This window comes from Camelina sativa, chromosome 17, assembly GCF_030686135.1.
Source record: "Camelina sativa cultivar CO46 ecotype springtype chromosome 17, ASM3068613v1".
In the NCBI taxonomy this organism is placed as follows: domain Eukaryota; kingdom Viridiplantae; phylum Streptophyta; class Magnoliopsida; order Brassicales; family Brassicaceae; genus Camelina; species Camelina sativa.
In genome coordinates this window covers 31,337,611-31,362,835 of record NC_141896.1, presented here as the reverse complement: position 1 = coordinate 31,362,835, position 25,225 = coordinate 31,337,611, and the positions used below count along the sequence as shown (strand labels likewise).

Genomic DNA, 25,225 nt, shown 5'->3' with positions numbered 1-25,225 from the left:
TCCAAAAAGTCAACGGGGCATTCCAAGAATCGAACTCGGGACCTCTCGCACCCAAAGCGAGAATCATACCACTAGACCAAATGCCCTCTTGCTACACAACTTAGGTTAAACATTGAAGATTACCATATTCGGTCATATTGTGGCCACTTGCTCTTATTTGGTCATATGTGGCTATATTTTTTCTTGTTGTTAAAAACCATTGTTGAAATAATGAATATGAATACTCACAAACCAAGCATCACATTTTTACATCCAATGGCTCTTCCTAGCCATTTAAAACATATAGTTTTAAAAAAAGTCAATGGGGCATTCCGAGAATCGAACTCGGGACCTCTCGCACCCAAAGCGAGAATCATACCACTAGACCAAATGCCCTATTGCTAATCACTTTGGTTAAACATTGAAGGCCACCATATGTATGTGGTTATATTGTGGATTGGTGCTCGAAGTTGACTTTTACTTAATAAGTTAGTCTTGGTAGGAAAATGCACTAAAGAACATGATGTTCCATGACAGTTGTTATACCTTGTTTTTAAATAGAACATCCAAAAAGTCAATGGGGCATTCCGAGAATCAAACTCGGGACCTCTCGCACCCAAAGCGAGAATCATACCACTAGACCAAATGCCCTATTGCTAAGCACTTTGGTTTAAACATTGACGGCCACCATATGTATGTGGTCATATTGTGGTGTGCTCTAAGTTGACTTTTACTTAATAATATAGTCTTGATAGGAAAATGCACTAAAGAACATGTTGTTCCATGACAGTTTTTATACCTTGTTTTTAAATCAAACATCCAAAAAGTCAACGGGGCATTCCGAGAATCGAACTCGGGACCTCTCGCACCCAAAGCGAGAATCATACCACTAGACCAAATGCCCTATTGCTAAGCACCTTGGTTTAAACATTGAAGTCCACCATATGTATGTGGTCATATTATGGTTTGGTGCTCTAAGTTGACTTTTACTTAATAATTTAGTCTTGATAGGAAAATGCACTAAAGAACATGTTGTTCCATGAAAGTTCTTATACCTTGTTTTTAAATCAAACATCCAAAAATTCAATGGGGCGTTCCGAGAATCGAACTCCGGACCTCTCGCACCCAAAGCGAGAATCATACCACTAGACCAAATGCCCTATTTGTGAGAACTGAAGTCGAGCTTCAATTTCCGGAGTGATTTATGAGCGGGGGTGCTTACCACCGTTCTAGTTCTGAACTGAGTAAAAAGTCTAGTTGCTTATAACGAAGTGAAAACATATTCTTATTGCCAAGTGAAAGTTTTTTGACCCCATTTACATTCTCCCCCACCCCTCTTACTTTTATACTACTCAATTACAATTAATTCCATATCAATTCAGTCCGTAAACCTCGCCCTCTATTCAATGTATTCAAGGGAATCTTTGACCGCTCCTCCGAGCTCTGAAATGACTTTACTCTTCCGTTTCACTTCACTTCACTTCCCTGGATCAGTAACAATGGGCTGACCTAGTCGCGGCCTTGGCTCATATTGTCCATTGGGCCTGGGTCCAAACCCATAACTCGAGGTGACGGATTACGGTACCAACACTATTGGTAAGCACTTTGGTTTAAACATTGAAGGCCACCATATGTATGTTGTCATATTATGGTTGGTGCTCTAAGTCGACTTTTACTTAATAAGTTAGTCTTGATAGGAAAATGCACTAAAGAACATGTTGTTCCATGACAACTCACAAACCAGGCATCACATGTTTAAATCCAATGACTCTGCCTGGCCATTTAAAATATATAGTTTTGAAAAAAGTCAATGGGGCATTCCGAGAATCGAACTCGGGACCTCTCGCACCCAAAGCGAGAATCATACCACTAGACCAAATGCCCTATTGCTAAGCACTTTGATTTAAACATTGACGGCCACCATATGTATGTGGTCATATTGTGGTGTGCTCTAAGTTGACTTTTACTTAATAATATAGTCTTGATAGGAAAATGCACTAAAGAACATGTTGTTCCATGACAGTTTTTATACCTTGTTTTTAAATCAAACATCCAAAAAGTCAACGGGGCATTCCGAGAATCGAACTCGGGACCTCTCGCACCCAAAGCGAGAATCATACCACTAGACCAAATGCCCTATTGCTAAGCACCTTGGTTTAAACATTGAAGGCCACCATATGTATGTGGTCATATTATGGTTTGGTGCTCTAAGTTGACTTTTACTTAATAATTTAGTCTTGATAGGAAAATGCACTAAAGAACATGTTGTTCCATGAAATTTCTTATACCTTGTTTTTAAATCAAACATCCAAAAAGTCAATGGGGCATTCCGAGAATCGAACTCGGGACTTCTCGCACCCAAAGCGAAAATCATACCACTAGACCAAATGCCCTATTTGTGAGAACTGAAGTCGAGCTTCAATTTCAAGAGTGATTTCTGAGCGGGGGTGCTTACCACCGTTCTAGTTCTGAATTGAGTAAAAAGTCTAGTTGCTTATAGCGAAGTGAAAACATATTCTTATTGCCAAGTGAAAGTTTTTTGACCCCATTTACATTCTCCCCCACCCCTCTTACTTTTATACTACTCAATTACAATTAATTCCATATCAATTCAGTCTGTAAACCTCGCCCTCTATTCAATGTATTCAAGGGAATCTTTGACCGCTCCTCCGAGCTCTGAAATGACTTTACTCTTCCGTTTCACTTCTCTTCACTTCCCTAGATCAGTAACAATGGGCTGACATAATCGCGGCCTTGGTTCATATTGTCCATTGGGCCTGGGTCCAAACCCATAACTCGAGGTGACGGATTACGGTACCAACACTATTGCTAAGCACTTTGGTTTAAACATTGAAGGCCACCATATGTATGTTGTCATATTATGGTTGGTGCTCTAAGTCGACTTTTACTTAATAAGTTAGTCTTGATAGGAAAATGCACTAAAGAACATGTTGTTCCATGACAACTCACAAACCAGGCATCACATGTTTAAATCCAATGACTCTGCCTGGCCATTTAAAATATATAGTTTTGAAAAAAGTCAATGGGGCATTCCGAGAATCAAACTCGGGACCTCTCGCACCCAAAGCAAGAATCATACCACTAGACCAAATGCCCTATTGATAAGCACTTTGGTTTACACATTGAAAGCCACCATATGTATGTGGTCATATTGTGGTTTGCTGCTCTAAGTTGACTTTTACTTAATAAGTTAGTCTTGATAGGAAAATGCACTAAATTACATGTTTTTCCATGACAGTTCTTATACATAGTTTTTAAATCAGACATCAAAAAGTCAACGGGGCATTCCGAGAATCGAACTCGGGACCTCTCGCACCCAAAGCGAGAATCATACCACTAGACCAAATGCCCTCTTGCTACACAACTTAGGTTAAACATTGGAGATCACCATATTTGGTCATATTGTGGTCACTTGCTCTTATTTGTTCATATGTGATTATATTCTTTAACGTTGTTAAAAAAAATTGTTGAAATAATGATTATGAATACTGACAAACCAGACATGTTTATATCCAATGACTCTTCCTGGCCATTTAAAACATATAGTTTTGAAAAAAGTTAACGGGGCATTCCGAGAATCGAACTCGGGACCTCTCGCACCCAAAGCAAGAATCATACCACTAGACCAAATGCCCTATTGCTAAGCACTTTGGTTTAAACATTGAAGGCGACCATATGTATGTGGTCATATTGTGGTTTGGTGCTCTAAGTTGACTTTTACTTAATAAGTTAGTCTTGATAGGAAAATGCACTAAAGAACATGTTGTTCCATGAGAGTTCTTATACCTAGTTTTTAAATCAGACATCAAAAAGTCAACGGGGCATTCCGAGAATCGAACTCGGGACCTCTCGCACCCAAAGCGAGAATCATACCACTAGACCAAATGCCCTCTTGCTACACAACTTAGGTTAAACATTGAAGATCACCATATTTGGTCATATTGTGGTCACTTGCTCTTATTTGTTCATATGTGATTATATTCTTTCACGTCGTTAAAAACATTGTTTAAATAATGATTATGAATACTGACAAACTAGACATCACATGTTTATATCCAATGACTCTTCCTGGCCATTTAAAACATATACTTTTGGAAAAAGTCAATGGGGCATTCCGAGAATCGAACTCGGGAGCTCTCGCACCCAAAGCAAGAATCATACTACTAGACCAAATGCCCTATTGCTAAGCACTTTGGTTTAAACATTGAAGGCCACCATATGTATGTGGTCTTATTGTGGTTTGATGCTGACTTTACTTAAAGAACATGTTGTTCCATGACAGTTCTTATACCTTGTTTTTAAATCAGACATCCAAAAAGTCAACGGGGCATTCCGAGAATCGAACTCGGGACCTCTCGCACCCAAAGCGAGAATCATACCACTAGACCAAATGCCCTCTTGCTACACAATTTAGATTAAACATTGAAGATCATCATATTTGGTCATATTGTGGTCACTTGCTCTTATTTGGTCATATGTGGCTATATTTTTTCATGTTGTTAAAAGACATTTTTGAAATAATGATTATGAATAATGATAAACCAGATATCACATGTTTATATCCAATGACTCTGCCTGGTCATTTAAAACTTATAGTTTTGGAAAAAGTAAATGGGGCAATCCGAGAATCGAACTCGGGACCTCTCGCACCCAAAGTGAGAATCATACCACTATACCAAATGCCCTATTGCTAAGCACTTTTGTTTAAGCATTGAAGCCACCATATGTATTTTTTCATATTGTGGCCTTGTGCTCTAAGTTGACTTTTACTTAATAAGTTAGTCTTAATAAGATGATCCAAGATCTATATTTTGTGAGATCTTTCTTTCAATTCAGTCGAATGGTATGATCTTTGAACGTGTATTACTGGTTTGCAATGTACTCTGGATAGAAATAGACCAGAAATATTTTGATCTGCAAAAAACATTAGAATTGGATAGTCTTCTCATCCTACATTTATAAGTAGTGTTATATCAATCAATTGAAAACCCTCCTGTACTTCGATTCATTATAATCTCTTTTATCTTAACGTTATAGTCTTGATCATGCCACTATGACTATACCAAGTTCTTGGTTATTGATGACCCTAAACAATACATGCATAGTTTTGGTGAATGTTTATGTAGATTAACTTAGTTGAAATGCTGAATGTGATCTGAGACAAATCAGGCACTAATGACAGATATATATATATATATATATAAGAATTCTGAGTTGATTAGATGCATGTGCTTTCTACAGATCATTAAAAAATGTTTTAGTTTGCTGGTCGACCTGTTCCTGATTCTCAAATACCTAAAAAAGTGATTCATTGAAATTTACGTGCGATACATTCCATGCTGAAACTTATTCTTTGGTTTGCCTTTCAACACTTGATATTGAAAGTTTTAAGGAAATAGGGTTTATTTTCATGCTGAAATTTACGTTAAGTACTTGATGTTTGGTCTATAACCTGACCACTGAAAAAAAAACTAACACCAAAGGGTAGATTCATCGTAGCAAAATTTTAGAGCAAAAGTTTCCGAAGAAGTCAACGGGGCATTCCGAGAATTGAACTCGGGACCTCTCGCACCCTAAGCGAGAATCATACCACTAGACCAAATGCCCTGTTGTAATGCAATCTAGTTAAATCGTTGAATAGTTTGGTCATACTTTTTATTTTGTTCTCTTAGTTGACTTTAACTATATAAATTGTTTATTAGGCTATTCCTTGATCTAATCTATGTGACCTTTTCTTAACTGAAATGTAAATGAAATGATCATTAGCATTTTCGGTAGAAAATAGATATCTCGTTTGTATTGTACTCTGTAAAATAGATATCTAGTTTGTATGGTACTCTGTAATTATACACCCCAGTTAGATATTTGTCCAACTGGTCAAACCTCTTCCAGCACAAACCAATCAGAAGAGGAAAAGTGTGCTCGTCGTACATGTAGACGGGGCATTCCCAGAATCGAACTCGGGAACTCTCGCACCCTAAGCGAGAATTATACCACTAGACCAAATGCACTGTTGTTTATGTACACAACTGAAGCACTATAAGCGTGAAGTTAGAATATACTGTTCGAGTTAATGCATGATTTTTGGTTCTGTTGAATCTGGAGTATGAGTGTAGTATGATTCTTGATTTCTTATGTAAGTCTAAAGTATGCCAGGTGTTTATCTGCTGAATCTAAGGCACTATCTAGTTTATTAGTCTCTCAATGAAACTCAGTAGGAGATGTTTGTTGGATATGGGCTTCGTCCCCAACATTCTAGGAGACCCAAACAGAAGATTCTTAAAAAGTTTAGGGACTGAAGTCATGGATCTGGCCCATCTGGCCGCAGGGGCAAAATCGTCATTTGCAGAAGAGACAGAAGGGATCCTAGGTCAATGACCCACTATAAATATCAGATGTCATTGTCATCCTAAATCTTGGCAATCAGAGAGAAAAATCAATTATTCTCGTATAAACTGTGCTTACAACTTTGATTGTATTTTCTGTAAACTCTTGCTTCGATTCTATAAAAGGACCAGCTCTGATTTATCCCCAAGGATATTCATATTACTTATATTGTCGATTTCATACATCAACATTGTTCATGCTGTAGAATCATGCATCTTCCTTTGCTCTTATTTTACGATCTATGCCAAATGTTCACTGTTGTGTGTCAAGCTATCTATTCCTTTTATGAAGTGGGAGAGAGAGAGAGATCCTATTCTGGAGAGTGTTTTTTCTCATCTGTCCTTGGTTCTCTAATGCAGCATCTATGTAGTGTAGTTTCTGTGATAAGAGTCTTTCAGGAAAAAAAAAAAGCATTCAAATTCAATATAAACACCAAATCCTGCTGAAGTGGAAGATGCGCTTTTATGTACCCTTGGACATGTTCTCTCATTTCCTTCTCAAAGGTACTTCTGTTGAAATTTTGTTTTAATTCCCTTTGAAGAACACATCAGTGCTTGAAACGTTTTGTCCAGGATGAGAACTAGATTCTTCAGGAGGGTGAAAAGTATTTGAACTACTTTTTAACTAGAGATCAGGAAATAAGGATTATTAGTTATCACATTATAGCTACCAAAATCTTGATCAGAGACACATCTGTAACTTAGTAGACCAAATGCCCTGTTTTTATGTCTTTTTAGTTTTATGCATGTTGTTTGGGGTTTAAGCAGCTCCTGGAAACTCTTGCAGAGCTGGCTTAGTTGCTCATTGTGTAGTAAACGTCCTAGTGAATTGAATTTATATGTTTACCCAACCATATACTGGAATGTAATCAAATGACCTGAGGTGGCTCAGACATTAAAGATGTTCATCAAAAAAGTTCTAGTGACTTTATTTATCTTCCTGGCAAGTTGAAAAGAGATTGGTGCAACCAAAATGCTAAAATTTAATAAATTTTGTTACATCTGACAGTTACGGTGACCCAACTGTTGAATTGCATATCTGGACTTCTGAAACGAACACGAAAAAATAGTACTCAAGTTTCATAAACTTTTGAATTGTGCTTGTTTTGGTTTGTAGGCTTACACTGTGGAGCTTGTAACTGAAGTTGCACAATTATAAAGTAGAGAAGAAAGAGTTAAATAGGAGGCAGGTAATCACCGACCACAAAGCGACATATGCTAGTTTCTCATTGTATGTATGTCTTGGGTGTTACAGACAAAGATGGAAGTGCTAAAGAATCAGGTAACTCTTTATTCCATTTTACAGTATTTTGCTTACCATATGAGACTTATTCGGCTTATGCGATTCCCACCATAGTTCCTACAGGTCAAAGCCAGCAAATCCTTCCCATTGAGATTTGCTTGTTAATGGACACAGAATTATTTCATGGAGCCATGAATTAAACTTTGTTTGACACCAAAACCCCTTTTACCAGTCTCTAAACTGCACTTTGTTTGACACCAAACTGCATATTATTATAGCTGAGACAACTGTCTTATATCATTCTGCTTCAAAGTTGAAAGCTTCTTTGGTGGATAAACAACAGATGGAGATGAGGAAATTTTTCAAGGCAGCCACCAGAAAAAGCTGTGGAGGACGCACTCAAGACCTTGGTGAAATCAATGGTGAATTAAGTTCTTGTGGTCCTACTTAGCTTAGGTGTTGAGTTGAGCTCTCACATATATAATTCTGTTTATTTCTTCTCGTTGCCTCATTATAACATAACAATGTGTGAATAGTTTACAAATACCAAGAAAGTCTTCAAATTCAGATACAAGAACTAACTGACTTACAAATATGAAGAACTTCTACTACTTTCAAAAAGATGGGGAAAAACATACTGAGTGGGGTGACTCAGACAAGAGTTAGCTTAGTCTTTTTCTGGGACCGTATTCTTTGCAGAACTGTTTGCACATTGCGGTGATCAGACGCAGAAGCATAGTCAACAGCTGTATCACTAGTTTGAGTATCCTTGTCAGTAAAAAATGGTGACATCTCAGGTAAAATCTCAATCCCCGCCAAATGTTGTGCCCACTTATATGGCCTCGAAGTTCTGCTCTCATCAAATAAATGATCATCGCCAAGAATGAGCTTTGCTGACTGAACAAACCAACAAAAGAAAGTAAGTATCAATGCTTTAAAGAAAATTGTTGTTATAAATGGATGTAAAGTGATAAAAAGGATATATGTATGCACCTGATGAGGAGGCTCAAGACCAGCATCTTCTGGAAATAAGTTACATAGTATATTTTTCTCAAGGTCATCCTGAGACTCTTCAATGCCAACGCATACAACGTTCAACTTCAACAAGTACTCAAACTTGAGCAAGACAGGTCTATCGGATTTCGGATCTGGAATCTCAACATCATATATGTGAAGAACAACTTTAAGAGGATGACTCTGATATAGTCCTCCCTCATCAGAAACCTCTTTCTTGGGTCGTTTCCTTTGCCTTTTTCCATCATCCTCCAATCTTAGACTCTCTGTATATACATGGCATTTTAAAGAGAAAATAAGGACTCCATAATCCAGTACTAATTTCAACAAAAGGTTTCACAACTGCTAACCTGAGTTCTGTTCAGCCTGCTGGCGGGCATAAGTTTGAGCAACCTTAAGGCTCCCAGATACCTCGAGATCTATATTCTCTTCAAAAGCTTCCTTTCGTGCCATGAACTGCGAATATATAACATAAAGCGGCGGAGGAAGAAGCTCAGCTAAGTTATGATACTTCAGCTTCTTCGGATTTGGCAAACTCAGCTGGCTCTGTACTGGCAAAGATGCTTTCTTCAAAGATTTGAGATGCACTGGAAGACTCGACAGAAACTTGTTACGCTCTGCATTACTTTCCAGCAAACTCTTCTTATGTTGTTCCAACCTCGCTCTAAGCTTGCATAGTTCTTTCCTCTGTGTGCATAAAAGCTTAACCACTCAAATCACATTTGAACCACAAAAACTCCTAATAACATCTACAACATGAACTTGCTCCAACAGTTGGAGCCTAAACATATTCAATCACATAAGCTTCTACAAGAATCTTAAACTGAGTCTCTTAATTAATTACCTGATGAAGCTCAAAGTTGAGTCTTTTAAGCATCAAATCATGAGAAGTATCATTTGAAAGAGTTTGAGACTTGATCGCTTCAGGAGCTTCACTGAAGAACTCTTGTTCAGATATGAGATCGATGTTGGGATACCTAGATTTGAAATCTCTACTGGCTTTATTAGCTTTGAGGTAACGGCTCTTCTCATACATGAGATTGTGAAGCTCCAATGTCGTGAAATCCACCGGAGATTTTGCTAACTCAGTCTCAGTTTTCGCTTTCTCTTCCTCTACAAGAATCGCGCGATTCGCTTGACGCAGATTGATGAAATTGAGAAACATCTGAGTGAGGAGTTCGCGATTCTCGGATTTGGGGTTTCCTTGTTGCTTGATTGAGAGCATCCTCTCGACGATGGCCTCGATGTAGGCTTTGGTCTCTTGAAGTAGCTCTACCGGTGATTTTTCCGCCGTAGCCACCGTGTCGTTCGCCATCTCCGATTGCATTATTCCTTTCTCCTAAACTCGCCGAGCTCCGAGAGAGGGTTTTGTGTTTCTAACTAAGGCGGTCTGGTTTGGTTCGACATTTTGGTATTTCAATGTTCGGTTTAGAATCGAGTTATACTAAAATTGAAGTTTAGTTCGGTTTGTAAAGGAGAAATTTCGGTTCAATTTGGTACAAATAAAACTAAATAGGTTATTATTAATTAGTTTCGGTTAATTGGATACTGTTTGGTTTGTTTGGTAAATTAAATTTTGCTCATTTTTGTTTGTTAGGTTAGTTCCAGATCGAACATTTTGAACGGTTATTTTGACAAAATTTGTGCTGAAAATTGGAATAGAAAGAAACCAAATGTGGTTAAGTTTATTATTTAAATATTTTGGCTTCATTTTGTATATTCCCATATTTTGGATCCAAATTTAAATAATATTTCGATAATCCCGGTTTGGTATTTTCGAACCATTAATAACAAAAAAAATGTATGGTTCTTTACTTCTTTTTGCCGGCTAGCTTCATCTAACATTAAAACGCGTCGTTTTAAATAGCAAATATAAGAAGAGAGGTGTCTGGGTGTATAGAGGTTTTTGGTTGATTCGTATTCCTGAGAGAATGGGAAAGGTCAGAGGCGAAGTAGAAGAAGAAGGTGAAGCAATTGTAGCTCTGGGCTCTCTCTTCAAGCTTACTCAAATCCATCTATGGTAATAAGTCTTGATTTTTATAAGAGGATTTAGCTCTTTCGTTGAGTTTTCTCAGCTGTTTCTTTTTTGTTCTCGTTTGATTCTCCTCTGTCTGTTTAAATACTCAGGGACGATGGGTCTACAGATACTCATTTGGTTCCTCTCTTTCATGAATACAGTGGTGTAAGTGTTCTTTATAAAGTTGAATTTTGTCTTATGTTTCTGTGAATTTTGGTTCTTTTATTTTGTAATGCAGATATCCCCAAACAAGAGTGTTGATGGAATTGCAAGTATGTCTTACTTTTATAAAGTATTTTTTTTTTTTTACTTCTTCTGGTAAAGATCTTTAAAAGTTGTTGAGTTTGAATTTTTGTTGAAGACATTAGGTCTGAGGAGATGGGATTGATGAAAGAGATGAATGCTATGGGTCTTCCGGTTTCCTTTCGAACAAATAAGGAGGTACCCTTTTGATTTCATTTATCAAAATTCATGGTGTTTTAGTTAGTTTGGCATGTTCTGAGAATTTAACAATTTATGCAGTGGAAAAACAGAACAAGAGCCTACCAAAAGACAGGACTCAAGGTTCAAATAAACGACGAGGCTAATGTTCTTTTCATAGAAGAAGATAACAAGGATGTAGCATCCACTGTAGATTTGGTTTCTGATTTGAAGACTTCTGATTATGCTATTGGTGATAATGAGGAAGTTGACAAACCGTGTGTAGAAGATGATTGTGTTCAAAGTACTACAGTAGAAATAGAAAATCATGATGCTGTTGTAGGAAGCTGTCTCTTGGGAAATGGAGATGGAGAGTCTCAGGGTCATAACCATGACTCTAGTGAATGGAAAGTCTACTGGGATTCTTTCTATGGAAGGAGTTATTTTTACAATGTTAAGACACAAGAGTCCACATGGGAGCCGCCACTTGGGATGGAGCATCTAGCCTATAGCAACGAAAGCCACAACTTGACTGAATTGGCTATAGAGGTGATTGAGATGGATGCCTGCCTTTTTTCTCATTCTTGTAAACTTTTATTAGATTATGTTCATTTACGAGTGATTGTTTCTTTTCTTTTTGGTATTAAGACAACAGAGAAGCAACATGATGCCCTATTTGGAACTGGACCTGCCGATGATGTTGGTGCTGAAAAACCTGATGATCTTGGTGGAGTTTGTCAGAGTCAAAGTGAAACAGAAGCCCTAGCCGAAGTTGACAGGTATTACAATTCAATATAATGTGATCTCCTGCTGGTTTTATCATGGCATTTTATTCCTGGACTGAACTTAGTTGAACTGAGATTTTTACAAGGGATCAAACAACCATACTTTCTTTCATATCTTTTAGTATTAGCTATGATCATTACAATGTTGATCTAATTAGTATGCGTCAGTCTTACCCATTGTACTGAGCATTGATAAGCAATCTAGTGTGGCAATACTTGATACGACTATACGCAGAACTTTTTTAGTACAACTGAAAACGTTGAGAGTGTGTAGTGGTCTTGGTTGAAGCTATTGATATAAACCCTACTGAATCAAACATTTGGCTATGTTACAATTTTAAGTGCCATAACTTTGAAACTACCGGTATAACGTAAAGTTGATTTTCTGTGTGTTGTTCAGCGTCTTTAGCAACAGCCTTCTAACATTTTCCTTGTTTCCAGTTTGACTGATACATACCAAGAAACTTCCGTTGGAATTCAATCTTTTGATATTACTACTCTTGATGAAGAGGGAAACGGTGCATCTGTTGTTGTCAATTCCGTTAGCAATGCTAAGAAGGAGTCCAGAAGATCTCGAGCCAAACAGAAATTACTCAATTCGTACACAGGTTTGCAATACCACCTATTGCATACATGTAACTTTGAATTACCGTAGCTGCAGTTGGTCCGGTTTTTAAATCTTTTGGATTCTTTTGTGAGCAGGAACTGGAATGAAAGGTGTTCTTGAAGAATATTCTGCAATCCTTGGCAAGTATTGGTGCCAAAGATACCTCCTCTTCTCCAGATTTGATGAAGGCATCAAAATGGACGAGGAAGGATGGTTTTCTGTCACTCCTGAACTTATAGCTAAGCATCATGCCACGCGTTGTAATGAAGGCATAGTCATTGACTGTTTTACAGGAGTTGGTGGAAATGCTATTCAGTTTGCATCAAGGTGATTGAACATACACTTTAGACTAAATTTTTTAGTGGTTTACAGTATTTAGTATATAGTGTTGGTAGTTCTTAGTCACTCAATCATTGCTAGATTTTTCTCAGCGATAGCAGGATTTAAATCTAACTAAGATTCCTCTACCAACTAGTGGAAGTAAGGTTTTGCACATTTTCGGCAATTTCCCTGTCTCATTTTCTGCTGTGGTGTGTGCCTTTTTAGGAGTCACTATGTGATTGCAGTTGATTTGGATCCAAAGAAACTTGATTTAGCACAGCATAATGCTGCCATTTATGGCGTTGCTGATAAAATTGACTTTGTGAAGGGAGACTTTTTTGATTTGGCCCATAACTTGAAGGTAATTTTCTTCAACTTTTCTTATATATTTTGGTTTTCGTGTAGCCACTGAAATAAAAATTCATTGTACAGGCAGGCACTGTATTCCTATCGCCTCCCTGGGGAGGCCCTGATTATCTAAAAGCGAGTACGTATGACATGAAGACAATGTTGAGACCTCGTGATGGGTATATCTCTCGTGCTGATTATTTATTATGTGATTAAGAGTTTTTGTGCTCTTTAATCTCTTTTAATGATTAGAAATAATGACTCACTGTCCCTGCATGATGCAGAGACACTCTATTTAAGGCGGCTATGAACATTGCGTCAACAGTCATTATGTTTCTTCCAAGAAATGTTGATATTAACCAATTGGCAGAACTAGCCTTATCAACATCTCCTCCATGGTCACTGGAGGCAAGTGTTTGTTTCGTATCACTTTCCTAGTTGGTCGATTATGTTAATGAGCATATTGTTTGGAATTTAAAAAGGCATTTCCAAGAAATTGGATAGATTCTTATACTTATTCATGTTGCATTGGTGAAAACTGTATGGTATTTGATATTTATATTTGAAACAAACCCCATTTGTCTAACAGGCAAGCACGAATGTTTTCAGGTAGAAAAGAACTACTTAAATGGGAAGCTGAAGGCGATAACAGCATATTACATCAGACAGAATAGTTGTTAGAACTTAGAAGAAGACAGTGATTCTGCTCACACATTCGATGCATGAAGGCTACAAAGGGCAAAAGGTACCTTGCAATCTTCATTTGTGTCAGCTTGCTGAAGCCAAGTTGATGAGAAAAGTGATTTGTGACCATAGGTTATGCGTTTGTATGTACAAAATGTGTTATGTAACTCTGGGTTAAGCCCATTCGATATAAAACTGATTCAGAAATTTTGTGTTATGCAATCAATCATTGCTTCAAACTGTGAATTGAAAATGAAACTTGTGTAAGAAAACGAAGTGAGACAGAAGTGTTTCTAATTTTCTATATTGTTGCTCACACTCTGTCTCCAGTCATTTTTTCGGGATCATGTGAAACAGCATCGTACTGTTGAATCTTATCCTCTGCTTGGCCAAGCAAACAGAACACGATGAGAAGCAATATACAGCCAAAAAATGTACGTTTGTCCGAATTAGAAAATTAGAACATTTAGTGATATTTTAGCCATATTCTACAAGCAGCAGCCATATTCGAAAACATCACTAAATGTCTCATGTTTCTGGCCCAGCTTATACAAAATTTCTCACTCACATACGTATTTGCTTCTTCCTTCAATGCTGAGTTAGTTCGGTAAGTTTCATGGTAACTTCTCTTATTCTTGCATATAAATAGAGATTGCAAAACAACAACGTGTGTGATGTGGATGCGTGATTTTATAAAAGTTTGGAAATATATTTTACTTTACACAACTTTGTTATAGTTTCACATAAGAAAAGCCAATTACATAGTTGGTAAATTAACTGAAAAGGCATAGTTACAAAATATGTATAGGGCTCTAGAGGGAAAAAAAACCGAGAAAGTAAAAGACAACATAAAACTGAGAATGGAACCATACAGAATATCTTTGGTATTGTAAATCTATACTATTAAAAGGGAAGCACTTTTTTAAGGCAAAAATGAAACATTAGAATATATGACATAAAATGACCCTGAATAAATAAAAACGCATACAAGAAGGACATTGAAGTAAATTTGGAATGTAAAAATCTCAGATCCTTCTCTGACCCGGGTGTAATTAATTCGGATCATGTATAATTTATCCGGAGTCTGATTAATAGTATTAATAGTATAGATATAAACAAACAAAGTTTTTTCACTCAACAAAGTCTCAGCATTTGAATTTTAGTGGTACAACGAGTGGCCCAAACGTGTAATATCCAATAACTCATTACCAAGTTCCGTAATAAATACAGTGGTCCAATAATCAACTACTACATAAGAAATATCAACTACTACTATAATTAATTACTAAGATATTGTATACCATAAAAAAAACGAACACTAATAATAAAGGAAAACAAATATATATTTATGTCTTCATACTCACGCAAACTAAGCCTTTACTAATTATGTAAAATCAAAGATTACCAAAATTTCGTATATCACTAATGTTGAAAAATTACTATGATATTGTATACCATAAAAAAACGAATAACAATAATAAAGGAAAAAATATATATATTTATGTCTTTATACTCACGCAAATTATGTCTTTACTAATTACTAATTATGTAAGCCTTTACTAATTATGTAAAAACGCGTGGATCCTGTTGTTACCCGGATTGATTGTGTTCGGGTCATGTATTAATTGTTTGGAGTTGTTTTTCATACTCCTGTATCCAAACAGAATCGAAACAAATTAAAAAACAGAGTAAGTATTTTCATTTAAACAATTTAAGGAAACCATAATTCCGATATTTATGTACATATTTAATTTGGGCAATAAATTTGAAACTGTATATATGTAAAGATATTTCATTTGATGATATATTTGGAGATATATCTTGAAACAATAATTTCTGATTTTGATGTTACCTAAGACACAAAATCATCTAAATTTGTTTATAGAAATAATTTAAATCTGTCTCTATTAAAATCGTGCAATTAAATTCAAAATTGTATATATGTATAAAAAATTAATTTGATTATATTTTTGTGAGAAATCTGCGTAAACAATATTTATGATTTTCCTTTTTCTAAAACTTATATTCCAAAACTAAATGAGGAAATCTAAAATAACTACCAAAATCTTTTTGTTAGTATCCTAAAATATATTAATCTTCATCTCTCTATATAAGACGTGTCGAAGTCTTTAGTTTCGTTCGTTCAAAATTTTTTTTTTCCAGCATCCATATTTTGAGTTTTAAATTTTTTGACTTTTATTTTTCGTAATCTTATAGTGTTTCAGATTTGAAACTCTACAAGAACATGTGAAACATAAAAGTCAAGACTGTATAACTTCTAAAATATGAATGTTGTGAAACAATTAAGTAGTTATAATTGATTTTCTCTTACTATTCTTTTGAATAGTTACAGTTTTTTTATGTTAATACTTATATATACATTAATTATAATATATAGTGTACTTTTGATGCATGATTTTTTTTTTTTTTAACAATCTATGATTATATTGTTACACATAGCCTATTGGTATTAAATCATTAGTGTGATTCATTTCTTTTTTATATTTTCTCAAATCATAATGAATTTTGCAGTGAACTGGAAAAGAGGAGAAACAAATATATCTTTCAGAGGTAACATGAAATTGCATGTCTCGATGATGTCCACAATGTTGAATATGACTTCCCCCTCCCCGATCAAGCTTTTTTCTTTGGCGAGTCATTCAACTAAATCTTCATATATCCAATTATAGTTTTTGTAATTTTTTATACTTCCAAATTTAATTTAACACACTAATATATCCAACAATTCTATTGTCAATTAGTTTCGGTCTTAAAGTGAAAATTATTATATTAGTGATCATAAAATTTGGATAACTAAATTGACCTTTCAGACTTCAATGTTATAGAATTTCAGACCCCTCTTATACTTATTTTATTCTTTGAGTTTGTTTTTAGTTTTTTTTGTTGGTGTATTTTTAAAATATTGACATTATTATCATAACTATCTTTTAAATATATTTTTAAAATAATTGGGAAGATTGCAATCTTTCAAATATATATTTCTCACATTGTATTTAATTAGTTTATGCTACACTTAAAACTCAGATAAAATTTGTGATTCTAAATATCTCACAAATAAACTCAAAGCATAAATGTGTTGGTCCAAAAGAATATTACAACTTATAAAATAAAACTTTATTTTTAATATGTTGTTTTTCTTCTGCTTATCTAGGCATAACCATGCTGCATGTACCAAATAAGAGATAAATAATGTTAACTGACACGACATGTATATGTGATTCTATTAACTGAATGTTTCAAATAAATTTTTTTTCTCATCAAATACATTATGTTGTTTTGAATCAAACTATTACGCGATTGTATGCTATATTTTGGAAATATGATTTTTGAGGAAATGAGAAAAGAATAATGAGACTGAAACGGGATGGAAGGAGACAAACAGGACACGAATATAATTTAAAAAAAAAAAAATCTAGGATCATGTTAGAATTAAAATAAATTAATATTTCCAATATATTATGTAACATATTTTCAATTTATCTAACATAAAAAATGTTCAAAAGAAAAAGAAAAAACATTAAACTATGTCCTATAATATTTAAGAAAAAAGTAAAACAAAGAAATGTAATCCAATATAAATGGACCATATATCAAATAATAAGAATAAATAGGTCAACTATTTTCTAATATTTTTTATCATATGATATGATATATAAATTTATTATGAATTATATTTGTGTTTGTCCCAAACAGAAGTTCAAGAATTTATGTTTTATTTCTGTCTCATTTCTCTTTTTTAAGAATATAAAACTACCCCATATCGAATATGTACCATACTGCAACGGACAATTACGAACGGGTAGATAAAATGGGACATAAAACAACAAAACATGAATTACGCTCACTCCTAAATATTTTCATTTGTCTCTAACAAGTTTTAAGCAGGTTTTATAACCATTTAAATTATTATATTTAAAAATTGATAGTTATATTTAATTCTCAAAATCTCACTAATTTAAGTAAGGGTTAATTTCTGGACGATTTAGATTGTGAAATTCATAACATACTTTCAAATATCAAATAACAAGTACATGAACATAAAATTAAAATATCTAAATTTAGTTTCAATTTTCCTATTTGTTTTCAAATATGTAGACGTGAAAGAATGGGTACGGGAAAGAACATGTAATCCAGAAAATAAAAATATTAGCTAAATTATTCCTGATAAAATACATGACGGAAATTATGGATAATGCGAATTCAAGCAAGGTATATGCCGTTCAGACATAATATTTACTCATGTGGAATACGTGGAACATATTTTCTGCTGGTCATAGTGCTTTTATCCATTGCGGAGTAGGTACAACGGACGGGTTTGACCCCTTTGACAACTATATAATGGTCATTCCGTTCACGAAGTTTAACTATTTTTTAGTGATTTTATTCAGTTTGATAGTTTATGAGTTTAATAGAAATATAGATGATCACTAATCCGGATCACACTTGATCCGGGTCCGTTATCGTGTCGATCCAATATTTATGGTGAAACGATTATCATTTTTGATATTAACAAACTTGATGAAAGCAAACCAATAAAAGATTATGTTATAAATGCTATACCAAATAAATATTTTTATAATTAAAATCGTAGTTATTACATATATCTTATTTGTTGGACTAAAATATACAATCTTAAATGGGAAAACTATTATTAAAACCATAGTTATGAGATGGAAAACATGACATATATGAGACATGATGAATTTTCTGTCCTAAATTAGACATATCATCTTTCATTTACTATTTTTTTAATATAATCGTCTTTACTAATAACAAAAACAAATTTGATCATTCTTTTTGTCTAAACCAAATTAAAAACAAATCAAATACTATATTGGTACGATTTCGGATTATGAATGTTAATAACATTTCTAAAAAATACGTTTACAAACATAACTTGCATGTACGTAATAAACTATAAATGTGTTAGTAAACTTAGTTTTTAAAATCAATCTCCGCACGTACGTGCGGGTCTGAATCTAGTTTTGAATAATTTGCTAGATAATTTGTTTTTGATAAAAAGACAGGCAAATCAAAATAATTTGTTTCCAATACACATATTAACATCTATTCGTTGGGAAGTTGAGAAGACATAATAGTTTGTTGACAAAAAATTAGAAAAATTAAATGATTATTTACTTAGTTAACATTAGTAAATGGGAAAAAAGTACTAGAAAAGGTTTGAAATGAAATTTATAAGGTGGTTCTGTTTTTTAAATAATTTCTTTTAGTATGTTTGTAAAAGGATAAAAATATTTCAAAAAATATATAGAGCATTAATTATGATAATATAGTGCACGTTTCTGTGCTTAAAAAATAAATTAGTTTTATAATTTTTTTGTTGACATAATGTCAAAAGATTCAAAACATTTTTTAATTTAAGCTATTTGTCTAATATTATTTTGACTTATTGTATTTTTGTGTAACGAATTCTATAAACCGAATAAAAATTCTATTGTTGTTTCCTACGAGTATTGAGAGAGAAACCCTAAATAGACATCGTGATGCGGTTATAGATATCATGAAACTCAAATATATGCCATTTATTAAGAGCAAGGTCCATTCTTCGACTAAATGGATATAATCAATTTCAAGAGAAAATCATACCTATGTTCTGCATGTAATCTTACTCAACTTAATTTGGATTCTTAATGGCCAGCATTGGCCGATGGAGTGCTTCAATCTCTCTATTGGATTTGGAACGGCTCCTTTCGTCAAAATTGTTCCACCAAATATTTGATTGGGACTTTAGAATTTGGTTAAGACACATAACTTAACTATCACTACGCTCTCAGAAATAGACTCTTCATGACTTCATCCAGCCACGTTACTCTTAGTGACTTAATTAAGTTTTAAAGAGTTTTCAGAAAGATATACTCTATTTTGTCTTCCCTAAAACCTCCTCTCCTCACCTTGTTAATGTCACATACAAAAACACCGAAAACTTGAAAGGAATTACACGGAAGATTCCAAATGGTGTGAAATGTAAGTTTGCTTCTATTAAATAAATCTCAAACGGTATGTTCTCTAGACTCTAGTTATTCCTAATATACGAAGTTTCTCCAATCCACGCATCGACAACAAATTTAGCCATCCGAGAAGATTTTAATTTTTATCCAAACAAAATCAACAAAGTAACATTTAAAATGCTTAAGATAATTATTTAAAAAAACTAAAATAAAAAAGCAATACTGTATATTGCACACTTATATAACAGACTAGGTGATACCCGTGCTACAATACGGGATAACACATATTATAATTAATTTATGTATTTTTCGAATGCATAAAATATTTTGGTTTATGTGTTTTTTATAATTTTGAAATTTTAAATAGTGTTCAGTAGTATATTTGGTTTAATTACATGATAAATGTTAAAACATATTTAGATAAGTACGTTGTTTAGACATCGCTAATCTTTTGCACGGTAACAGATATACAATGATCGTTTTACAGTTTTTAAGCGATAGTGGTATGCTTATAGGTGTTAAACCCAAATAATAGATTTTAATTTGGTTTTAGTTTGGACTATTGCACATATATAACCTACACTTAAATATATTTGAATGGTAAAGACATCTCTTCCAATTCCGTCTTGTCCTATCCCGTCCTGTTTCATCTCGTCTCTACCCATAATTTTTTTTATGTCCCATAACTGTTCTTTTTAAAATAATTAACTATTAGACAATTTTAATGTCCAAAATTTTTGGGTAAGAACATAACTAAATTTTTTGCTTTTCTCACATTTTTTGACATATAATTTATTTTAGATATATTGAGTTGATATTAAATATATATTATATATATCCATTAAAATAAATTTGAATTGATTTTTATTAATTCACATATCTTATATATTAATTAACTTTCTATTATTAAGGCTATAATGAATATTTTTACTATTTTAAATTACCTTTTAAAGTAATTTAATTTTTATTTTAAATTGTAATTAGTTAATTGTTTTCAAAATTAAACCGGATTTACTTATATGATCCTAAAACTGTGAGGAAAAATATGCACAAATATTAATTATAATTTTTTTTTCTTGTTTTTCGTTTTTTTTATAATCTTTACAAAGAATCAGAAATTTAGATTTGATTTATTATGTATTTAAATGTTTTCCTTATTTAATTCTGATGTATATATTTTCTTTAATTAAATATTCTAATCGATTAAGATTTAGGCAAAATTATCTCAAAATATTGTTTTAGATTTGCAGTTCAAAAAATCAAAATATATGGTTTAAATTAAAACCATTGAAAAAATCAGTGGCCAAGATTTAATTTAATTTTGAGAATCAAAGGTTAATGTTGATGAGAAAATCGGATCAACTAATCGGATACTAAATGACCCGCGCAGGATCCGACTTAATTTGAATGGTTAGAGAATTTTAATTCCATAATATAAGAATGTATTAATAAATATTAATTACTAATCATTTTATTTAAAAACTACCAAAACAAAGTTATGATCTAAAAGTTAGTCCATAAATACTTCTGCTTTAATAGTATGAATGCATAACTTATTCAATAAATTCGTTATTACATAAGTAGTTAGTAAAAATAATAGCAAGAAGGTGTAACATTCAAAGCTTTAATTAACTCCACCCATTCTACCATCTTATCATAAAAAAAGTTTTCAATTATGATGATCATGATCACCCTCCTTAATTAATGGAAAGTCTCATGTTGAAACAAAATAAAGAAAAACACACCAATCACAACACTTATAATTCATTAAAATTCGTATCTACCACGCCTCAAAAGATTGCTCTTTTAAATATCAGTAAAAACATTATAAAACAAAAAAGTGTTAAAAATTCATCTCTCTCAACAGTCTTTCACACAAGTCAAAGTCACACATTGTTTCCCTGCAGAGTGTCTCTGAGTCACCACCACCAAAAAACAAACAGATTACCACAAAACCTCTCTCTCTCTCTCTCTCTCTCTCTCTCTCTCTCTCTCTCTCTCTTCTCTCTCTCTATAGCTCGAGCTCACAAAAAAAAACGGTTAGAGATTTAGCTTCTTCACGAAGATTTCAAATGCCGTCGGAGTCATCGTACAAAGTCCACCGTCCGGCGAAACCCGGAGGATCTCGACGAGACTCAAGCCCCGACTCTATAATCTTCACACCGGAATCTAATCTCAGTCTCTTCTCCTCCGCTTCCGTCAGCGTCGATCGTTGCTCTTCCACCTCCGACGCTCACGACCGTGACTCTCTCGTCTCCGGTCCTTCTCTGGTACTCCTCTTCCATCCACATTGTTTCACTTCATGAATCTGAGAGTTTCACTATCACATTTATGAATACGCGTGTGTGTGTGTTTGACTTAGTCAAAATCATGCAAAACTTGTTATTCAATTTCACTGTTCATCGTACAATGATGCTAGATAAAAAAACAGATTTGTTGTTTCAATTTGCACTGGATTTAGAGTTTTTAGAGATGATGATTACATGCAACAGAGCTATATAGATTTGAGTTAGTGAAGTAGCTTCGTTCGTTAAACACGATTCTGGATCTTGGACTTGGAATGTATTTTGTTTATTTTGAATTTGAATGTAACTTTTGTTTGGAATTATTTGAGATGAACAGGAGCGAGATCAGAGGGTAAGTTCGAGCTGTAAAGATCTAGATCTAGACAAGCGTGGAACAGGGTGGAAGAATAGTCGTAACTCTAGAAAATCAAATAAAGTGAAAGGTAAGCTACTACTACTAGTAGTACTGATGTATGTAGTGTTACTGCTAGTGATTGAATTGGATTAAAGGTTGTCAAGAAAAGAGAGTGACATGCGACAAAAATAGTCTAAAAGAGATCAATTATGCTTTTGGAAATTTGAAAAAAAATATATCTATCATGTTTTTCTGTTTCTCTTACTTTTTACTTTGTCTCTCTTTGTTTTCTACCGAAAAATAAAAGCAGCTTGGAAAGAGGAGTTTGAGGTTAAAAAAGATGATGAAAGCCAGAATCTTGATTCAGCTAGGAGTTCTTTCTCTGTAGCTCTTAGAGGTCAGTTTACTTTTTACATCATAACAAAAGAAAAAAGAGGAAAGTGTTATACTTTAGCAGTCATTACTTGAAGCGAAACACAGGTTGTTTAATAATATCAACTCTCTATAGAATGCCAGGAACGAAGATCCAGATCTGAAGCGCTGGCGAAAAAGCTAGATTACCAAAGGACTGCTTCGTTGGATCTTAGTAATGTAATCTCTTCGTCTCCAAGAGTGGTAAATGTTAAGAGAACTTCAGTTTCAACTAATAAATCCAGTGTGTTTCCTAGTCCCGGAACTCCCACTTATCTGCATAGTATGCAAAAGGGTTGGAGCTCAGAGCGAGTGCCTTTACGTTCAAACGGGGGAAGAAGTCCGCCCAATGCTGGTTTCTTACCTTTATATAGTGGTAGAACAGTTCCTTCTAAATGGGAAGATGCAGAGAGATGGATAGTTAGTCCTCTTACTAAGGAAGGAGCTGCCCGAACTTCATTTGGAGCATCACATGAAAGGCGACCTAAAGCCAAAAGTGGTCCATTAGGACCTCCAGGATTTGCATATTATTCGTTGTATTCCCCTGCGGTTCCTATGGTTCATGGTGGGAACATGGGCTGCTTAACGGCAAGCTCTCCATTTTCAGCTGGTGTGTTGCCAGAAACTGCCTCTTCTAGGGGTTCTACTGCATCAGCATTTCCTCAAAGAATCGATCCTTGCATGGCTAGATCAATTAGCATTCATGGCTGCTCTGAAGCACTTGCACCCTCATCCCGAGGTATAATACTGTTCAACTCTCTGTAACTCATTTTTATAAACTACATTTGAGTTTTGATATTATTATCCAACTCTCCATAAATTTTATTGTGCTAAAATTAGAGTGGACTAAAAGGACTCGTGCATCAAATATTATTATCCTGCTCTACTTTGACATTCTCATTTGGTAAACTACTTTTTGTTACCAATATGTACAGATGACATCCATGAAAGTATAAAGGATGCAGCTACTGATGCTCAAGCTGTCTCAAGAAGGGATATGGCGACCCAGATGAGTCCTGAGGGAAGCATCCGCTTATCACCTGAGAGACAGTGTTCATTCTCTCCCTCCTCTCCATCAGCACGACCTGTTTCGGAACTACTGAATGGTCATTCCAACCAAGCAGAAGTCAAGGACTTACAGGTTGATGAGAAGGTAACCGTAACTCGCTGGTCAAAGACGCACAGAGGTCTATACCATGGAAATAGCTCAAAAATGCGAGACCACTTAAATGGAAAAGCTAGGGATCCTCAAGGTCTGACATGGTATGTTCTTAGATTATAGGGTTGACACATTAGTCACACGCTCTTTAGTTCTGAAGAATCTTATAAGCAACAGGAATGCTAGTTTTCAAATGAATTAGACTTTGAATTCTGATTGAATGTTTCGTATTTCTGTAGTGTAAAGACCGAGGAAGCCAGCATCATATCTTGGGAAAATTTGCAGAAAGCTAAAGCCGAGGCAGCAATAAGAAAGCTAGAGGTTAAATCCCCTCTCATCCTGTTTCTGTAGCATTATTATTTTTTATCTGAAGCACAAAAACTGAGGCTAAGCATCGAAACAATTGCATTTGATATCAACACATTTAAGTAACTGCTGTAGTATGTTTTACTCCTAGTGTAAGCTAATGTCAGAAATATTTTTCTCAGATGAAATTGGAAAAGAAAAGATCGTCGTCAATGGAAAAAATAATGAGAAAAGTGAAATCAGCAGAGAAGAAAGCAGAGGAGATGAGGAGGTCGGTGTTAGACAATAAAGCAACAACCACATCACATGGTAAGGCTTCATCTTTTAAAAGAAGTGGGAAGAAGAAAATGGCTTCCCTAAGTGGTTGCTTCACCTGTCATGCATTCTAGTTGCCCTTTTTCGAAGAAAATACGGTAAATGGAGACTCTTCACTCATGCGTATGCGTAATATTTGGTGTTCTTATTCCTACTTTGTAATAATAATAATACTTTTGATCGTAAGTAGCTGTTAATTGTTTCCAATACATGCGCTTAGTACATTTGTATGTTAGTTCCTAGCTGAGAGTTAAAATCCGAGGGATGAGTTCACCCCTTTCCACCTTTGTTTGGTCCCTTGGAGCCTGGAGGTGTTTAGAGGTGATTTGATCCCTTGAGAGGACAGGATTTCTTTACTTACCTTACCGATCACATATGCATCATTCTGTTGATTATGTTAAATGTTCTTACCTTTTAAGTACAGTTTCTGACAAAACATTTCATTAATTTATATCATATTGTATGGTTCACATTATGACCAATTTTTTTTGGTACAGTCCACATAATGTGTTTGCAACCCAATCAGACGAGATTATCATAAGCATATAAACCATTCTGTCAAATAAATCATCATGTATA

The 25,225-nt window shown here is 34.4% G+C and overlaps 3 protein-coding genes, 1 long non-coding RNA gene and 8 other non-coding genes across 18 annotated transcripts; 3 read left to right on the top strand and 9 right to left on the bottom strand.

The window, feature by feature from the left end:
- Positions 1 to 303: 303 nt before the first annotated feature.
- Positions 304 to 375, bottom strand: TRNAP-UGG (transfer RNA proline (anticodon UGG)). Its single transcript has one exon. It is a non-coding gene; the product is annotated as a tRNA-Pro (tRNA).
- A 436-nt stretch (positions 376 to 811) lies between these two features.
- TRNAP-UGG (transfer RNA proline (anticodon UGG)) lies at positions 812 to 883 on the bottom strand. Its single transcript has one exon. It is a non-coding gene; the product is annotated as a tRNA-Pro (tRNA).
- A 908-nt stretch (positions 884 to 1,791) lies between these two features.
- TRNAP-UGG (transfer RNA proline (anticodon UGG)) lies at positions 1,792 to 1,863 on the bottom strand. Its single transcript has one exon. It is a non-coding gene; the product is annotated as a tRNA-Pro (tRNA).
- Positions 1,864 to 2,044: 181 nt separating this feature from the next.
- TRNAP-UGG (transfer RNA proline (anticodon UGG)) lies at positions 2,045 to 2,116 on the bottom strand. The gene has a single exon. It is a non-coding gene; the product is annotated as a tRNA-Pro (tRNA).
- Positions 2,117 to 3,279: 1,163 nt separating this feature from the next.
- Positions 3,280 to 3,351, bottom strand: TRNAP-UGG (transfer RNA proline (anticodon UGG)). The gene has a single exon. It is a non-coding gene; the product is annotated as a tRNA-Pro (tRNA).
- Positions 3,352 to 3,818: 467 nt separating this feature from the next.
- Positions 3,819 to 3,890, bottom strand: TRNAP-UGG (transfer RNA proline (anticodon UGG)). The gene has a single exon. It is a non-coding gene; the product is annotated as a tRNA-Pro (tRNA).
- A 434-nt stretch (positions 3,891 to 4,324) lies between these two features.
- TRNAP-UGG (transfer RNA proline (anticodon UGG)) lies at positions 4,325 to 4,396 on the bottom strand. The gene has a single exon. It is a non-coding gene; the product is annotated as a tRNA-Pro (tRNA).
- Positions 4,397 to 5,535: 1,139 nt separating this feature from the next.
- TRNAP-AGG (transfer RNA proline (anticodon AGG)) lies at positions 5,536 to 5,607 on the bottom strand. Its single transcript has one exon. It is a non-coding gene; the product is annotated as a tRNA-Pro (tRNA).
- Positions 5,608 to 6,419: 812 nt separating this feature from the next.
- Positions 6,420 to 8,198, top strand: LOC147924555 (uncharacterized). Of its 2 annotated transcripts, none has more exons than XR_015587080.1 (3): positions 6,420 to 6,890; positions 7,504 to 7,668; positions 7,973 to 8,198. It is a non-coding gene; the product is annotated as an uncharacterized LOC147924555 (long non-coding RNA). The 2 variants fall into 2 exon arrangements; XR_015587079.1 differs by having other exon boundaries at positions 6,425 to 6,890; positions 7,744 to 8,198.
- LOC104757992 (THO complex subunit 5A) lies at positions 8,107 to 10,031 on the bottom strand. The gene is made up of 4 exons (XM_010480786.3): positions 9,488 to 10,031; positions 8,994 to 9,330; positions 8,623 to 8,909; positions 8,107 to 8,526 (listed from the first exon to the last, which is right to left on the bottom strand). Exons 1-4 carry the CDS (start codon positions 9,968 to 9,970, stop codon positions 8,281 to 8,283), a joined length of 1,353 nt encoding a protein of 450 aa, XP_010479088.2. The 5' UTR covers positions 9,971 to 10,031; the 3' UTR covers positions 8,107 to 8,280.
- Positions 10,018 to 14,064, top strand: LOC104757991 (uncharacterized). Of its 5 annotated transcripts, none has more exons than XM_010480784.3 (12): positions 10,018 to 10,663; positions 10,771 to 10,825; positions 10,899 to 10,932; positions 11,022 to 11,101; positions 11,183 to 11,629; positions 11,729 to 11,859; positions 12,307 to 12,473; positions 12,568 to 12,799; positions 13,019 to 13,154; positions 13,226 to 13,320; positions 13,426 to 13,549; positions 13,751 to 14,064. In XM_010480784.3, exons 1-12 carry the CDS (start codon positions 10,575 to 10,577, stop codon positions 13,820 to 13,822), a joined length of 1,662 nt encoding a protein of 553 aa, XP_010479086.2. In that variant the 5' UTR covers positions 10,018 to 10,574; the 3' UTR covers positions 13,823 to 14,064. The 5 variants fall into 5 exon arrangements, with proteins under 5 accessions (XP_010479086.2, XP_087351961.1, XP_087351960.1 ...); XM_087495834.1 differs by having other exon boundaries at positions 10,484 to 10,663; positions 13,426 to 13,553; positions 13,755 to 14,064; XM_087495836.1 differs by having other exon boundaries at positions 10,545 to 10,663; positions 11,029 to 11,101.
- Positions 14,065 to 21,630: 7,566 nt separating this feature from the next.
- Positions 21,631 to 25,121, top strand: LOC104757990 (uncharacterized). Of its 2 annotated transcripts, none has more exons than XM_010480783.3 (7): positions 21,631 to 22,085; positions 22,438 to 22,543; positions 22,766 to 22,852; positions 22,964 to 23,605; positions 23,802 to 24,129; positions 24,265 to 24,346; positions 24,514 to 25,121. In XM_010480783.3, the coding sequence occupies exons 1-7, from the start codon at positions 21,888 to 21,890 to the stop codon at positions 24,718 to 24,720; spliced, it is 1,650 nt and encodes a 549-aa protein (XP_010479085.1). In that variant the 5' UTR covers positions 21,631 to 21,887; the 3' UTR covers positions 24,721 to 25,121. The 2 variants fall into 2 exon arrangements, with proteins under 2 accessions (XP_010479085.1, XP_019094712.1); XM_019239167.2 differs by having other exon boundaries at positions 21,684 to 22,085; positions 22,763 to 22,852.
- The last annotated feature ends 104 nt before the right edge of the window (positions 25,122 to 25,225 follow it).

Excerpts from the sequence above, each read along its gene's own strand:
- LOC104757992 (XM_010480786.3), bottom strand. The coding sequence starts at position 9,970 with ATGCAATCGGAGATGGCGAACGACACGGTGGCTACGGCGGAAAAATCA. Across the intron at positions 8,910-8,993 it reads GCAGGCTGAACAGAACTCAG|AGAGTCTAAGATTGGAGGAT; the intron begins GTTAGCAGTTGT and ends ATGTATATACAG. Across the intron at positions 8,527-8,622 it reads GTCTTGAGCCTCCTCATCAG|TCAGCAAAGCTCATTCTTGG; the intron begins GTGCATACATAT and ends TGGTTTGTTCAG.
- LOC104757990 (XM_019239167.2), top strand. The coding sequence starts at position 21,888 with ATGCCGTCGGAGTCATCGTACAAAGTCCACCGTCCGGCGAAACCCGGA. Across the intron at positions 24,130-24,264 it reads GATCCTCAAGGTCTGACATG|TGTAAAGACCGAGGAAGCCA; the intron begins GTATGTTCTTAG and ends GTATTTCTGTAG. Across the intron at positions 24,347-24,513 it reads CAGCAATAAGAAAGCTAGAG|ATGAAATTGGAAAAGAAAAG; the intron begins GTTAAATCCCCT and ends TATTTTTCTCAG.
- LOC104757991 (XM_010480784.3), top strand. The coding sequence starts at position 10,575 with ATGGGAAAGGTCAGAGGCGAAGTAGAAGAAGAAGGTGAAGCAATTGTA. Across the intron at positions 11,630-11,728 it reads TGACTGAATTGGCTATAGAG|ACAACAGAGAAGCAACATGA; the intron begins GTGATTGAGATG and ends TTTGGTATTAAG. Across the intron at positions 13,550-13,750 it reads CTCCTCCATGGTCACTGGAG|GTAGAAAAGAACTACTTAAA; the intron begins GCAAGTGTTTGT and ends GAATGTTTTCAG.